This window comes from Drosophila novamexicana, unplaced genomic scaffold (genome assembly GCF_003285875.2).
Source record: "Drosophila novamexicana strain 15010-1031.04,08,12 unplaced genomic scaffold, DnovRS2.1 tig00000024-arrow-pilon, whole genome shotgun sequence".
Lineage (NCBI taxonomy): Eukaryota > Metazoa > Arthropoda > Insecta > Diptera > Drosophilidae > Drosophila > Drosophila novamexicana.
The window spans coordinates 115365-128863 of record NW_020824768.1 but is presented as its reverse complement, the minus strand read 5'-3'; the positions used below and the strand labels follow the sequence as shown (position 1 = coordinate 128863).

At 46.0% G+C, this 13499-nt stretch overlaps 4 protein-coding genes across 4 annotated transcripts; 3 read left to right on the top strand and 1 right to left on the bottom strand.

Annotated features, from left to right (window-relative positions):
* Nucleotides 1–194: 194 nt before the first annotated feature.
* On the top strand, nucleotides 195–7300 carry LOC115771167 (protein daughter of sevenless). Its single transcript, XM_030716749.1, has 7 exons — nucleotides 195–365; nucleotides 3808–4168; nucleotides 4239–4969; nucleotides 5031–5145; nucleotides 5213–5465; nucleotides 5534–6158; nucleotides 6219–7300. The coding sequence occupies exons 1-7, from the start codon at nucleotides 300–302 to the stop codon at nucleotides 6807–6809; spliced, it is 2742 nt and encodes a 913-aa protein (XP_030572609.1). The 5' UTR covers nucleotides 195–299; the 3' UTR covers nucleotides 6810–7300.
* A 779-nt stretch (nucleotides 7301–8079) lies between these two features.
* Nucleotides 8080–9482, top strand: LOC115771281 (enkurin). Its single transcript, XM_030716902.1, has 2 exons — nucleotides 8080–8334; nucleotides 8396–9482. The coding sequence occupies exons 1-2, from the start codon at nucleotides 8241–8243 to the stop codon at nucleotides 9229–9231; spliced, it is 930 nt and encodes a 309-aa protein (XP_030572762.1). The 5' UTR covers nucleotides 8080–8240; the 3' UTR covers nucleotides 9232–9482.
* On the bottom strand, nucleotides 9455–12757 carry LOC115771278. The gene is made up of 4 exons (XM_030716898.1): nucleotides 12694–12757; nucleotides 10605–11642; nucleotides 9688–10547; nucleotides 9455–9621 (listed from the first exon to the last, which is right to left on the bottom strand). The coding sequence occupies exons 1-4, from the start codon at nucleotides 12731–12733 to the stop codon at nucleotides 9469–9471; spliced, it is 2091 nt and encodes a 696-aa protein (XP_030572758.1). The 5' UTR covers nucleotides 12734–12757; the 3' UTR covers nucleotides 9455–9468.
* On the top strand, nucleotides 12733–13483 carry LOC115771282 (acyl-coenzyme A thioesterase 13). The gene is made up of 2 exons (XM_030716903.1): nucleotides 12733–12877; nucleotides 13007–13483. Exons 1-2 carry the CDS (start codon nucleotides 12791–12793, stop codon nucleotides 13358–13360), a joined length of 441 nt encoding a protein of 146 aa, XP_030572763.1. The 5' UTR covers nucleotides 12733–12790; the 3' UTR covers nucleotides 13361–13483.
* Nucleotides 13484–13499: the final 16 nt, after the last annotated feature.

Below are 13499 nucleotides of genomic sequence, written 5' to 3'. Positions count from 1 at the left end.
TTTCATGCTCTTAGCAGCCTATAATTTTTTAATAATCGCGCAATTTTTTGTTATTTGAAAATTTGCTTTTACTGTTGACAATATTGCACGAGGCATGGCAACCCAAATTGTTGCTACAGTAAATGTTAGCAGCTACTGTTATTGAACAGAGGCAGCACATGTTAAAGTCGGTGCCGCTGTTAGGTTGCTCTTAAAATAATGAAAATAAATGCGCGAGTGTGTTGGTGCGTTGTTGTGTGCGGACAGTGAAAAATCAAACAGATATTATAATTATTAATAATCGTGCGTATAAATAAATAATGGATAGCACATTCCACGAAGGATGGCTTATAAAATCGCCGCCCTCAAAGCGCATTTGGCGTGCTGTAAGTTTATTGACCCACACACGCAGCAACAAAGCATATTTTTTTTTTAAGTCTTAGCCCCCAATGCAAATAGCAAATGGTCAGTGAAATGTGCAAAATGCAAGCTGCAAGCAAAGCATACGGTAAAAAGGCAGCAGCAGTAGCAGCAACAACAACAACAGCAGCGGCAGCATGGAAATAGCATTTAACTGTTTTTTTCCGCTTGTTCTACACTGAGTCATGCAAAGAAACGCACCAACCAGTGGCATTTTTGTACAATTACGCTCTGTATACATTTTCAGTGTGTTCGTGTGCGTGTGTGTGTGTGTGTGAGCGTATTAGTGTGTGATCATTTGTTTGTTGTTGTTGTGTGTCCGATAATCATTTTTAATTCATTAATAAGCGGCAGACGGACTGGGCATGGCCTGCATGGCTGATGATATCGCGTTGTTGTTGTTGTTGTTGTTGTTGCTGCAAATGCCTGGCGAAGTGATTGAAAAGCAAAACAAGCAAAAGAAAAAACCGCAAGCCAGTTGTTGTTTTGTTGTTGCTGTCAATTTGTAAACTGTGAATGAGCTATTTTCAATAGCTGCGCCTGCGTGCATGTGTGTGTGTGCATGTGTGTGTGTGTGGCGTGGGAACATTTTGTGAGGCTGCCCTCAAAGTTTACGCTTAATTAAATGTTTACCGTGCGCTAACCGTTAAGCGCCGCTAGCGGCGTTGCGTATTAAATTACAACTGTTGAGCAACTGTTGCACGTTTAATCAACATTTAACTCGCAAAGTAGAAAGTGTTGCCCCAAGCACAAAAAACATGAAAACACAAAGCAATCAACAAGGCGCACACCGACATATGTATGTATGCATGTTTGGTCTTTGATGCCCATTAAAAGTGTTTGACAACGGGTATACTCGACTTGGGTATGTGTTTGCGACAGGCAGGCAGAGCAGCTCCTGCGAACTCCACTGTGCATGCTTGATCATATGAAAGAGACAAAGTTTCTGACCATCTATGTAAAGAGAGCTTCGAACTTTTAACGGTACACAGTAGTCAAGCATAATCGATAATTATCGATTTTCAGCTAAGCTTCTTCTTGGAGCATTTACAACATTTTCATTGTTCAATGTCTCAGTTTTAGCCCTGATTTGGCTTTAAGTCCTGAATTTTGTAAAACACATGGTATGCTCTAGCCGTATATACCCGACTATGTATCCATGTGTATATCTACATATCCGTATGCTTGTAAAAAATTGTATGTCTATACGATAAGCCACACAGCACGCACAAACAAAGTGACGCACTTGTCGTTCCTTATTGTTGTTGCTGTTGTTGTTGTTGTTCTTGTTGTTCTTGTTGTTGTTGTTGTTGTTGTTGCATTAAGGCAGGCCTTATATAGGGGCTAACTGTCCTATCCATGCCCAACCCTAGCCCAATTTGTATGCCAGGCGCTTAAACAAAATTAGCTGCTTATTATTTATGTTCTTCTTCTTCTTCTTATAGTTTCTTGTTGCGCCTCAGGGTGCCAATTTCTCTATAACGGTGTGTGTGTGTGTGTGTGTATGTGTGTGTGCGTGTTTGCGTGCGTGTGGCATTATGTTTATTGTTTATAATTGAATTAAGCGTGAAACTGTGCAGACAACAATGCAAATTTGTCTGGCAAAAAAAAAGAAAAAGAGCTAGCAGAAGGGCGAATACCCTTTGTTTAATTTTTGAAAAAAAAAATATATATAGAATATGATATCAGCTAGGCATTAAACTCTTGGTACAGTGAACGCACATTAAAAAGAATTTGTATACAAAAATTGTTCATAAATTAACATTGGCATTTAAATTGAAGATTCCGCTTACGGAGAAGCCTTAATTCTCTAAAAGTTGATCGATATTTTCATAGAACGAAAGTCAGCTCTTTCAGAATGGAATGTATACCTTTTAGCGAGTGAGCACTGTATCAGCATATCAACCCCCTTTTGTGCTGCTGCAGACTAAACGAACTGTGATCATGTCATGAATCATAATTTATTCCAATGCATCATCTGCCAAGCATAATATATTCCAATATCAATTCTTGAGTCATTATAGCGCATCATGACTGTGCTAATATGCCTGCTGAATGGTGAAAGGGTATTCCATATGTGCCTTGTTCTTGTTCTTGTTATTTGTGCCAATTATTGGCATTGTTCCAGTTTCGTCGATTTCACGATTATGCCAAGAATTTTCCCTTTTTTTCCAAATTAAATGTAAATAATAAGAACTCTGACGTCTTTGACGTGAATAGAATTTATAATCAAACGAGCAAGTGCATTATATATAGAAGCTATTTATAGCCCAACTAAATTAAGTATTAGATTAGCCCAAATCTTAAATGCAGCTGGAGAAACTAATATAAGCAAAAGGGGAATTGGTTTAGTTTCGGTAGAGTAAAAGTTAAAAAAAGAGTTTGTTTTTTTTCGGCCATAAAAACATTTTCGCTGATTCAGTTTTGGAATGGTTCGAACCGAATACCTGGATCCGTAAAGCTGTTCTGCACAGCCGTAAAGCTGCTTAAGCCCAGGTTTTGGTTCGAAACTCTTCACTTTTCAATATATAATTCTTTATATATGAAAAAGTTGTTAGATAGTTATATACTCAAATAGTTAATAATGCTGTTGGATTGAGTATTCCTCAAAAGTTGTTTAACTTGATTCAAACCCTTTGTCAAAACTAAAAATGGTTCGTTTATCGACTGAGCTGTTTTTTTTGGCCAACGAATTTCATCCAAGACTAGTTTCACATATAAGCAAATTAATTGCAATTCTCAAAAAGCAACCTAAACTAAATTACAGGGTATTCGTAGGTCTAACACAACTGACTAGTGCGGGCTATTCTCTCTATTTTTTATAAGAAAACGTAGCACGTTAATCGCAAATGAAAAGCGCGTGATGCATTGGACTTCCGACTTTCGAATGGAACCGCTCGATCCACGTTTCGTCTAGCTGAAAATTACAATTTTTTTTTTTTTTAAACATCGGAGAAAAACTGCATTGATAAGAAAAAGTGTAGAGTATTTGGCTGTTCGCTTAGCCCTGGCCAAGAAGGCGGCCACTTGGCTCGACGGTGTCAATAGACTCGCCGTTCCGGACAGCTGTTTGGCAATGTGGGTGTGAGCCGCTGATTACTCAAGAAAATGTCAATGTAAACACGATTCGCGGAAAAGCAGCAGCGCAGCTGGCATCGACGTCGGCAGCGCCGTCGGCAGCGTCGCTTACTCACCGCTGCTGCGGCTGATAGCTGCCCGCCGTCCAAGCACACTGCAGCAGCTTATCGCAGTCGTGCTGCGCCCCTCATATCCAGCATATGTTGGCTGACTGACTGAGTGACTGATTGACTGATTGACGGACTGTCTGCTGTACAGCTGTGCGGACTGCGCCCCTGTTGCGAGCTTATCGTGCGAAAAGTCAAGCGAAATTGTTGTTTGCTTTTGCAGCGCTGGCGTCGTCGCTGGTTTACGCTGAAGCAGGGCGAGATACCGGAGCAGTTTTGCCTCGAATACTATACGGATCAATACTGCCGCAAGCTGAAGGGTGTCATCGATCTGGATCAATGCGAGCAGGTCGACTGCGGGCTGCGCTTGGAGAATCGCAAACAGAAATTTCAGTATATGTTCGACATTAAGACGCCGAAGCGCACATATTACTTGGCTGCCGAGACCGAAGCTAGCATGCGCGACTGGGTGAACTGCATCTGCCAAGTGTGCCATCTGCATGACACCAAGCAGTCCAATGAGCTGCCGCTGGGCGCCACAGCCACATCGACAACAGCAGCCGCTGCCGCTGCAGCAGCAGCAGGTGAGTTTTTAAATCAAACTAAAACTGGTCTGCGGCCACTTTCACCTGTTGCCAACATCCTTTCACACAGATGAGAATCGCAGCGCACAGCAGCATACCAGCTCCAGCGGCGCCTTGAGCAATTCCACGCAAAACACAACAACCACATCGCTGCACTCGTCGGCAGGGACCACGGCGACCAACTCGCTGCTGCGTCGTCCGGCGGTCATTGATCAGCAGCCGCAGAGCGCCAACAACAACTCGGACTCGGTCTATGTGAATACGGACTACAACAATCGGGAGACGTTGCTCTGCGATGCACACTTTGATCAGCAACAGCTGCTCTCGGCTGCACAGCAACAGCCTCCGCCATCGCCGGCCACGGCGCTCTACTTAAATCAGAGCGCTTTGATTCAGGCCCAGGCACAGGCGCAGGCCCAGGCCGAGCAACAGCAGCAGGCGCAGGCACAGGCTCAGGCCGCAGCTGCTCGTCTCGCCATCAATGCGAATGGCGTGGTGCGCAAGCTGCCCGAGCATCTGGTGTTGAATCAACAAACCCTGGCCGAGGCCATGACACAGCAGCAGCAGCATGGCAGCGTCCAGGCATCGCCGGCGCTGAGCACCGCCTCCGGGCCGTATATACCCATTAGCGAATGCTTCACGGGCAGTCCCAAGTTCTTATTGGATAGCCATGCCAATGCGGCGGCTGCGCTCAACAATTTGGATCCCAAATTCTATGATACACCGCGCAGTCACAACAATATTGGCCTCAATCTGACCAACGATCAATCCTATTCACCCAAAATAACCAACTGCAGCTTGGTAAGCGTTCGAATACCTTTTTGTTTAATCTTTGCTAATTGTTTTTCGTTCTTGGCAACAGCAACTGGCCAATGCCAGCGGGAAGCAGCGCAGTCAGCGCTCTGATTCGGACTCGGAGAGTGTCTTCACCGACGACGACGAGTGGGCGCATCCGCTACCCCTACGCGAGAATATTGGTAAGTTGGAATAGGATCCAGTCTTACAAGAATATATTCCTATCTCATGAACTGTTTCTGCTTGCAGATCGCAGCACACGGCCTTCGGATAGTTCCATTGAGAACGAGTCTTTTGTGCTGACCTATTCGCAGCGCTTCTCCAAGATGCCTGAAGACGGCGCTGCGTTGCCGGTCACAGGCACTGAGAAGCACGCCAAACAACTGGGAACAATAGCAGCATCAGCCGCAGATGGCGCGGGCGAGCATCACACGCTGGAGAAGCTGGCCAAGGTGCTGAAGAACAAAAATAATCTTATACTGGACTTTAAGGATAATGAAAAGTAATTAAAATGCACACCCCATCTCTATTGTTGGCAACCAAAAGCTAATCTTTCGCCTTTGCTTACAGATTGCAGCGTGATCTGCCGCAACTGTCGGACACGGAGAACACATCGCCAGCTATTGTGGCGTCACGGCATGCCAATTCCTCGTTGATCGAAGAGAGCTATGACATTCCACGTTCGCATCAGTTGCCCTATTGCAACGTGGGGCAATTGCTGGGCGAGCGACCGGTTACCAGTCCGCACAATAGCAATCCCATAGCGGCATCCACGCCCAATCTAATGGCTGATGCGTGCGCTGCTGCGGCGCCAGCTAATCCCAGCCAGGTGGCATCCAGCACAACATCAACAACAACGGCGCCCGTCAATTCCCCAACCAGTGCGCGCACGCTGCCCCGCCAGCATTGCTATACGAATGCAGCGCCCACTCGAATGGAGGGCAATGTGTTTCGCTATGATTTCATTGAGCAAGCCGATTGCCCGCCAGTTAATCGCAAACTCAAGCCCAAGGTGGCCAATTTGCCGTTGGAGCCAACGCACAAGAGCAGCGTCGAGGACAAGCCGCCTGAAGAGTTCCCGGCCAAGCCGCCCGTCGCCGCCATGGAGCAGCTGAACAGCAAATTGTCCGCCACCAAGCTGCAGTCAAGCGCGCCGCCCAGCGTGGATCGCAAATGCAAACCAAATGCGTATAAAGTAAGCACTGCTATATATCAACTTTTATGCATGCTAATTATATTTGCTGTTCCGCTGTAGCTGGGCTCCTCGGCTACCATGTCGCCGGCCACGCGTCGGTCTACGGGTGCACCGCTCTCGATGGTGCTGCCGCATGAAACGGATGTGCACTCGCCGGCAGCAATTGCCTATTTCCATGAGACGCGCACACTGCCACGCCAGCAACATCGCCAGCACCCAAACAGCCCCGGCAGTCAATCGGTGCAGCATCAACGCACCGCCTCAGCAGCAGCAGCCATGACCTCAACAGCCGCAGCTGCAGCGGCGGCAGCAGCGGCACACAAGCAAAGCCAGCAGGCAGTGCAGCAGCAGCAACAGCAGCAGCAGTCGGAGCACAAGTTACAGTACTTTGATCTGGATGTGACCAATAAGCCGCCGCTGCTCAACCGGCAGAGCATGAGCGTGGGCAATCTGTATGCCCAGGGCGGCGCCGGTCTGGGTGGTGTGCGTCTGGGTGCCACGGATGCGGCGGCAGTGCGTGCGCCCGTACAAAGCAGCGTTGTCTACAATTTCGTGGACTTTGTGAAGACGGAGGCGTTCAAGCGCATACGCGAGGAGCGCAACAAGGAGAGCAGCGAGAGCGGCGGCGGTGGCGGTGGCGGCAACAAATGAGCTGCACATGCTGCCAATATCCATGACTCACATTTTCAATGTGCAATAGCGTCATGCGAATCTGTTGTAGTGCCTGCAAAAGCTGTCTAAACAGTGCAAACTCTAAGTGGCTTTGACATTCATTCATTCATATTGAACACTCACACACATCCATATCCATATACATATTGATTATATATAGCCGATAAGTTAGGTATTTTAAGCATATTTGTGCCCTCAGCATCGCGTCGTGTGCTTTTTTAATGTCTCTATAAAGATGGTTTTTGTCTTTCAATTGTGCTTCCAATTTCCAAATCAAAGCGTCTAACTATTTTATATATAAATATGTATGTACACACACACACACACATAAACTAATTTATATACACCACGAATTTTTTATGGTAACAAATTATATAACCAATTTTATACTAAGTGTAAGTGTAACTCGTGTGCGACACAAGCTGTGGCTTGATATTGTGCTTTAATAAATCAACATTTATAGAATAACATTCATTAGGAGCTGGACATTTAATTCCACTCATAATTTGAATTCCAGTCTCGAAAATAATTGCTTGTGAATATTAATCAAAAGATTTTATTAATTCAATTATAATTTATCTCTTTTCTTAAATATATTTTGATGCTCGAGAATTGTTGATAGGCCAGAACTGAGTTAATAATCCTATACTTAATCAACAAAGGCTGAAAAAAAAAAACAATATTAATTGTTGTTAAAAAAAATCCGCTTTAATTGTTGCATTACTGTTTTGCAATATTTTATTATTTGAAATCTGGTCCAGCTTTAGAGCTACAAATTAAGTTTATAAATATCGCTTAAATTTAAATCTCCCTACAGTTTTAGAGGTATTAAGCCCAGTTTCAAGACTCTCTTCAACTGTTTCAAATTCCTTTTTTATGTATTAATAATACATATTGTCAACGTATAACCATATCTATATGATTGATAGAGATCAGCAGCAGATGAAGAGAAATTAAGTCGTTAACTAGGTGGATTCAATCTTGACTAAAACTTTGTCCTCCAGTCTATAGTTTCTCAAAGAATTTAATAATTTTTATTATTATTAATTGTTATATGAGCTTGGTTTCCTAAAACTCTTAAAACAATCTGAGATATGTTCATACAAATTTTTTTAAGCAAGAATTTCCTTTGCGAATAATATTGATCGGTTTGAAGTTTGAAAAATATGTGGAGGAGTTATATTTAATAGGTTGCTAGAGCAACAACAAGCACATGTCTATTGTGGCAACAGGGTTTGGAGCTGCTTTTGAAACTTGGCAACGATACAAAACGACGTTACTTACGTATATATAAATTTAAATACAAGCTAGCATTACAAAAATATTTTCAGTACAATACAGATTTCGAGATAGATATATGCATATTTGTTAAGCGAAAGGAGGAAGTTCTCTTTCTTTAAAGCTAAAATCATGTCGCTGGTCTACATAACACATCACAATGAGAATATCTTTAATTTGGAGCGCGAGCCCGAGAAGCCCCAGGAAGCGAGCTTAGAGGTTCATGGTGGGTAGAAAGCGCAAGGTAATGTGCCGACTGTCGCTAATCTCTCTCTCCCTTTGGGCAGCTACTTCCAAGAAGGCAGCCAAGTTTTCCAAGGGTCTGCGCGATCGTCTGAGCATGGAGTACAAGAAGCATTCGATGATTACACTTAAGGATGGCATGCGCCTGCTCACGGATGCCAAGAAGTCGTATCATCGCACCATGGGCTGTGCCAATGTGCCGCTGAATCCGCCCTGCGCTTATCTGCGCAAGAATCAGGGCGTCAAGTGGCGTCGCGAGAATCTGCACGTGTGTCCCAAGGGTGGGCATATGCCGCCGCTGCCCGAGATGGGCAAAAAGGAAAAGAAGGCCGACATGGTGCCCAATTTTGTGCTGCGCAATATCAGGTGTGCACGGAGCACTGTGCGCTGTCCGCCGCCGCCGCGCTACGTGGACACGCCCGTGGGCACACGACAGAATTTGCTCAACTCGGGCATGGTGCCGCAGTTTGTGTGCCGCAAGGACTTTGGCAAGGTGCCCGTCTACATTGAGAAGACCAAGAAGATGCTCAAGCAAATGCATGGCGTTTGCTGCAAGGAGCAGGCACGTCTCATGGAGCTCTGCGGCGGCATGAAGCTGTCTGAATCGATGGAGGCTCTGACCAAACCGACGCGTGCCGACGGCGCACCGCCCGAAATGCCCGGCATGCGCGTCATGGATCAAGCGGAGCGCAACGATATACTTGTGGGCCTGCGTGCCCATTTGAATGAGATGACCAAGAGCTATCAGTCCATGTCCCTGCTGATCGACAGCGAGAACAAGCGTCAGCGCAAGGGCAAACTGGAGAGTGATCTGCGCCAGCTCGAGCAGGATATATTGCTGCTAGAGACCAGTCCTATTATTTATGTTTCACTGTATTAACCTATGTACTGGCACACGCACACACACACACTAAGGGGAGCACGCACGCACACACGTACACACACACACACATGCACACTTAAAAAGTACGTTCAAATAAAAATTTAACGGGCATGTTTTAAATTCCGAAACCTTATCAAATCCGCAAAGTTTCGTAAATACTCCAAAAAAAATAAGACTGCCTAAAGAATTGCGGAATTGATTCGGCATCGGAATTTGGAATGGCTCGCTTCATGTTTATGCATCCAACAGCTCCAAGGTGTAGGATCCATGGCAGCAGGGACACAGCAGCACGCTGCCCGGTGCATAGAGCTCCAGGAGCAGCTGCCGATCCAGCAGAGCCAGCCGTCCGCACAGCGTGCAATAGTGCCGCTCCAGCGTGGGCAGCACCTAAGGACAATACATATATATATAATAAAATGTTTGGATAAAGGCACACAAGTTAGCCACGCCCACCTGCACATAGGAAACAGTGCAAAGCTGTTGATCGGACGCATCATCCATTTGTGCTGTTTCCGGCACATTCAGTTTCAGCTGCAGCTGCTCAAAGTGCACCTCCATTTGGGCCAGGAAACGTTTTATAACCGCATGGGGCGCTTGCTCCCGTTGCAGCTGCCGCTGCTCCAGCTGTTGCCTGATAAGCGCACTCTCCGCCAGCTGACATTGTGCCGACTGGCGCTGGAATGCCGTCAGCTCCGTCTGCAGGCTGGTCAGGAACTGGAGACGCAGTCGCATGTGTGTGAGGGCCAGCATGGCCAACAGCAGCTGCAGTTGCTGCTCGAATTGTTCGAGCAGCGTTTGGTTGCGTTGATGTCGCTGCATCTGAATGAGCGCATCCAAGATGTGGTACTTGAGCTGCAGCTGCTGCTGCTGGTTCTCGGTGGCCAGATCGTCGAAGGCAATCATATCGAATGGCGCATAGTTAACATACTCCTCCAGCTGGACACCTTGAAAGATTTCCAGACGCATGTCCACCAACAGATCTCGACAGCTGTTGATGGGCTGACTGGGATTGATGCGACGTTCGAGCTGCACCAGCGCCTGGCTATTATGGATTCTGCCCACGCGCACATGCAGCATATGGCGGGTCACAGTCTTGTTGAGCAGAAACTCCTTGCTACGCGTGTAAAGAATGGTCAGCAGATTCTTGCTGGGACTGCAGCACAGACCGACTGGCTGGTAGTTTTCGGCATCGTCCACACCAATCGGCCGCATGCTGGCGCACAGTTGCCCGGGTTTGTGGCTCAGCTCGATGTGATATAGTTGCCCACGTGCCGTGACCAGCGCATAGTTGCAGTTCTCCAGAGCGCAGAGACCTTGATGTGGACAGAAGAATTATGAAAATGTAAAGCAGATGGATGTCTTTGGCTCACCCGTGATCTTCATGCCACCTGCATGCAGACGCGTCTCCAGCCAGTCGCCCTCCTCCTGCTTGGGCATGCACCAGATTAGCAGATGCGCCGCCTTGCAGCAGGCTATATAGTAGCAATCGCGCTCCGGACAGTGTGTAATCAGTGCCTCCTGCAGGCCCATGTGATCCGGGCGCAGCCACAGCGTTTTGACCAGACAGAGACCCTCCTCCGCCACCTCTGTCGCTGTGCCAAATCTGTATAGATGCACCAGGCCGTTGTGGTCGCCCACAAGCAGCAGATCCTCGTAGATTTGCATAAAACAAATGCGACCCAGGAGCGTCTGCAGCTCGCAATGATCCAGGACAGTGGCTGCATTGGCGCACAGGGTCAGTGTCCATATGCTGCCGGCAGCTGTGCCCAGGACGAGCACATAGCTGCCGCTGTCCACTGGACGCCACGCAAACATTGTTATCCAGCTGCGATCCACAAATGCCTGATATTGCCGGAACGTGTTGATCTTGACGGCGGGCACTTCGTATGGCGGCTGCAGTGTATCCCGCAGAGTTGCGGTCACGTTGAGACCCTTCTCGTGCTGCCGCCAAAGCGGCTGCTCTGGACTTTTGCGCAGCAAATGCAGCGCTCCATAGCTGTTCAATGTGGCCAACAGCATTTGGCCATTGGGCAGCGGCTGGGTTGACAATTTGGCGGCCAGCCAATTGGGCAGCGGCACATCTTGCGAGCAAACGGCCGTGTAAGCCGGCTCCAGGCTCAGCTGTTGCATCTCCAGCACATTGCTGCTCTCGTAGATATTCTGGAGATTCACCTGCAGCGACAGCTGGTCCAGTGGTCGCTTCTTGTTCGCACACTTCCAGCTGGCCACAACGTAGGGAAAGGGCAGCTGAGGGTTCGACTTGCTGTTCAATTCCAGGGTAAGCAGCTCCGTCTTCGAACCGAGCAGCGAAATGCAATCGCCATCCGCTGTGTAGGCCACAAAGTCATGGACAGTCTCCTGCCTGAGATCACTCTTGGACAATAGTTGGAATGACATCGCTGCTCCAGCTGCGGCAGAAAGAACGAAGGAACGGAACGGAATGAAGGAGGCAGATTTAGTCAACACGACCCTAATCAAGTTTATCTCTATGAAAGGTAAGTAAGGTAGCCAATCTATTTTATATAAAACTAGCGTTAAGTCCGGGCAAGGCCGAGTAATATAGTTTCTATATAATGCACTCTGTCATAACTGGCCCTTTAATCTAACTCTATTTTTATCTAATTTTTAAACCTATATAAAAATTTTATACATGTACAGATATACATTATGTACATACATACACACATATATATATGTGTGTGTGCATATATGTATGTTTGTTTCTGTCATGCAAAACATTCAAGAAGTTTACTTGTCGCAGCGCTGCAAATTTTATAAAAGCTAATTGCTTACTGCTGCCCTTCTATTCGATTCTCATTAATTCAAGTAAGGCTTACAGGCTGCGTTGATAAGTGATATTTTAACAATTTGTGTTTTCAATCTATAAATGTTATCTTTGATCATACTTTTACTCTAATTTACTCTTATCCTTTCTCGTTCTCACTTTATTCATCTTTCTTCTGATCTTACTATAACCCTCTCTCTACTTCTTTTCTTTCAGTACTACCTGCGTTTCCTTCTACTTATAAAACTTCGTAAGTGTGTAAGTGAATTTTCGGGTAAGTACATAACTGAATTTACTTATATGTATGTATATAATATAAAATATTATAAATAAGAATATATGTATATTAAGGCAATTCAGACCCAAGTACGGCTTACTTGCTAGTCTTTCCCTTTTTATTGCTGACAAGTATCATTATCATCATGATTATTATTATTTGTGCTCCATATTAGTTTTTTATAAGTCTTGAACTTGTAAGCTTTTTTTTTCTTATCACATTGCCGGCAGACGCAGACGCGTACAGACCGAGCAAAACAAATGCGTGAATTTCACATGTTGCCCGTCTAGACTTTGGCTCAGTTAATTTGGCAACACACACACATATGCATACGTACACACGCTATGTAAATTTGTTATATATGTATGCATGTATGTAGCTGATGTTTTACACTCACCTTTGTCATCGCTAGCGCTTGCTTCAGTAGCTTTTTTCATTTCAAAGCGCTCAGTACGGTGAAAGGAGAGCTGCTGTGCAGACGTAACTGAATTATAATGTCAGCTAAGAATGGCGTCGAAATGGTTAAAAAACTTGCCGAATTTATATCGAAAGGCACAAGTTTTGATCGAGTCACGCAAATGGTAAGTGGACGCCAAATATTCGCGGAAAGCAAAGTGCAAAAGCGACGCAACAAAACAGCTGACATCAAGTTTCGATATTATATAAGCTGTGTTATCGATAGCGCGCCGCATTCAAACTGTTTGTTGCAGGTGAAAATAACAAATGGCGGCGCAGGGCGCTGCGTGGGCGAATTCATTGTCTCGGCCGAGCACTTGAATCGCCTGGGCTCATTGCATGGCGGCCTAACGGCCACGATTTTGGACAATGTAACTACGTATGCACTCATGTCCAAGGGCTCACATCCGGGTGTCACCTCCAGTCTGAGTGTCAGCTATTTGGCTGCAGCAAAACCGGGAGATGTCATAGAAGTGGATGCCAAGACGTTGCATGCAGGCCGGAAAATGGCCTACATTGAGTGTGTGTTGCGAAACAAGGCGGATGGCAAAATCATTGCCAAGGGCGGTCAAACCAAATTCGTGGACTTTAACACGAAAACGAGCTAATAAATTTAGTTATGAAATTAAATAAATAAGAGATAGCTAACTCTGAGCTATGCTCTTTGGCTATCTCTGCTGGTGACGTCACAGCTTTTAAGCGAAGCTAGTGACGTCACAGCTTCCGTGAAAGTCGTGACTTATCGAT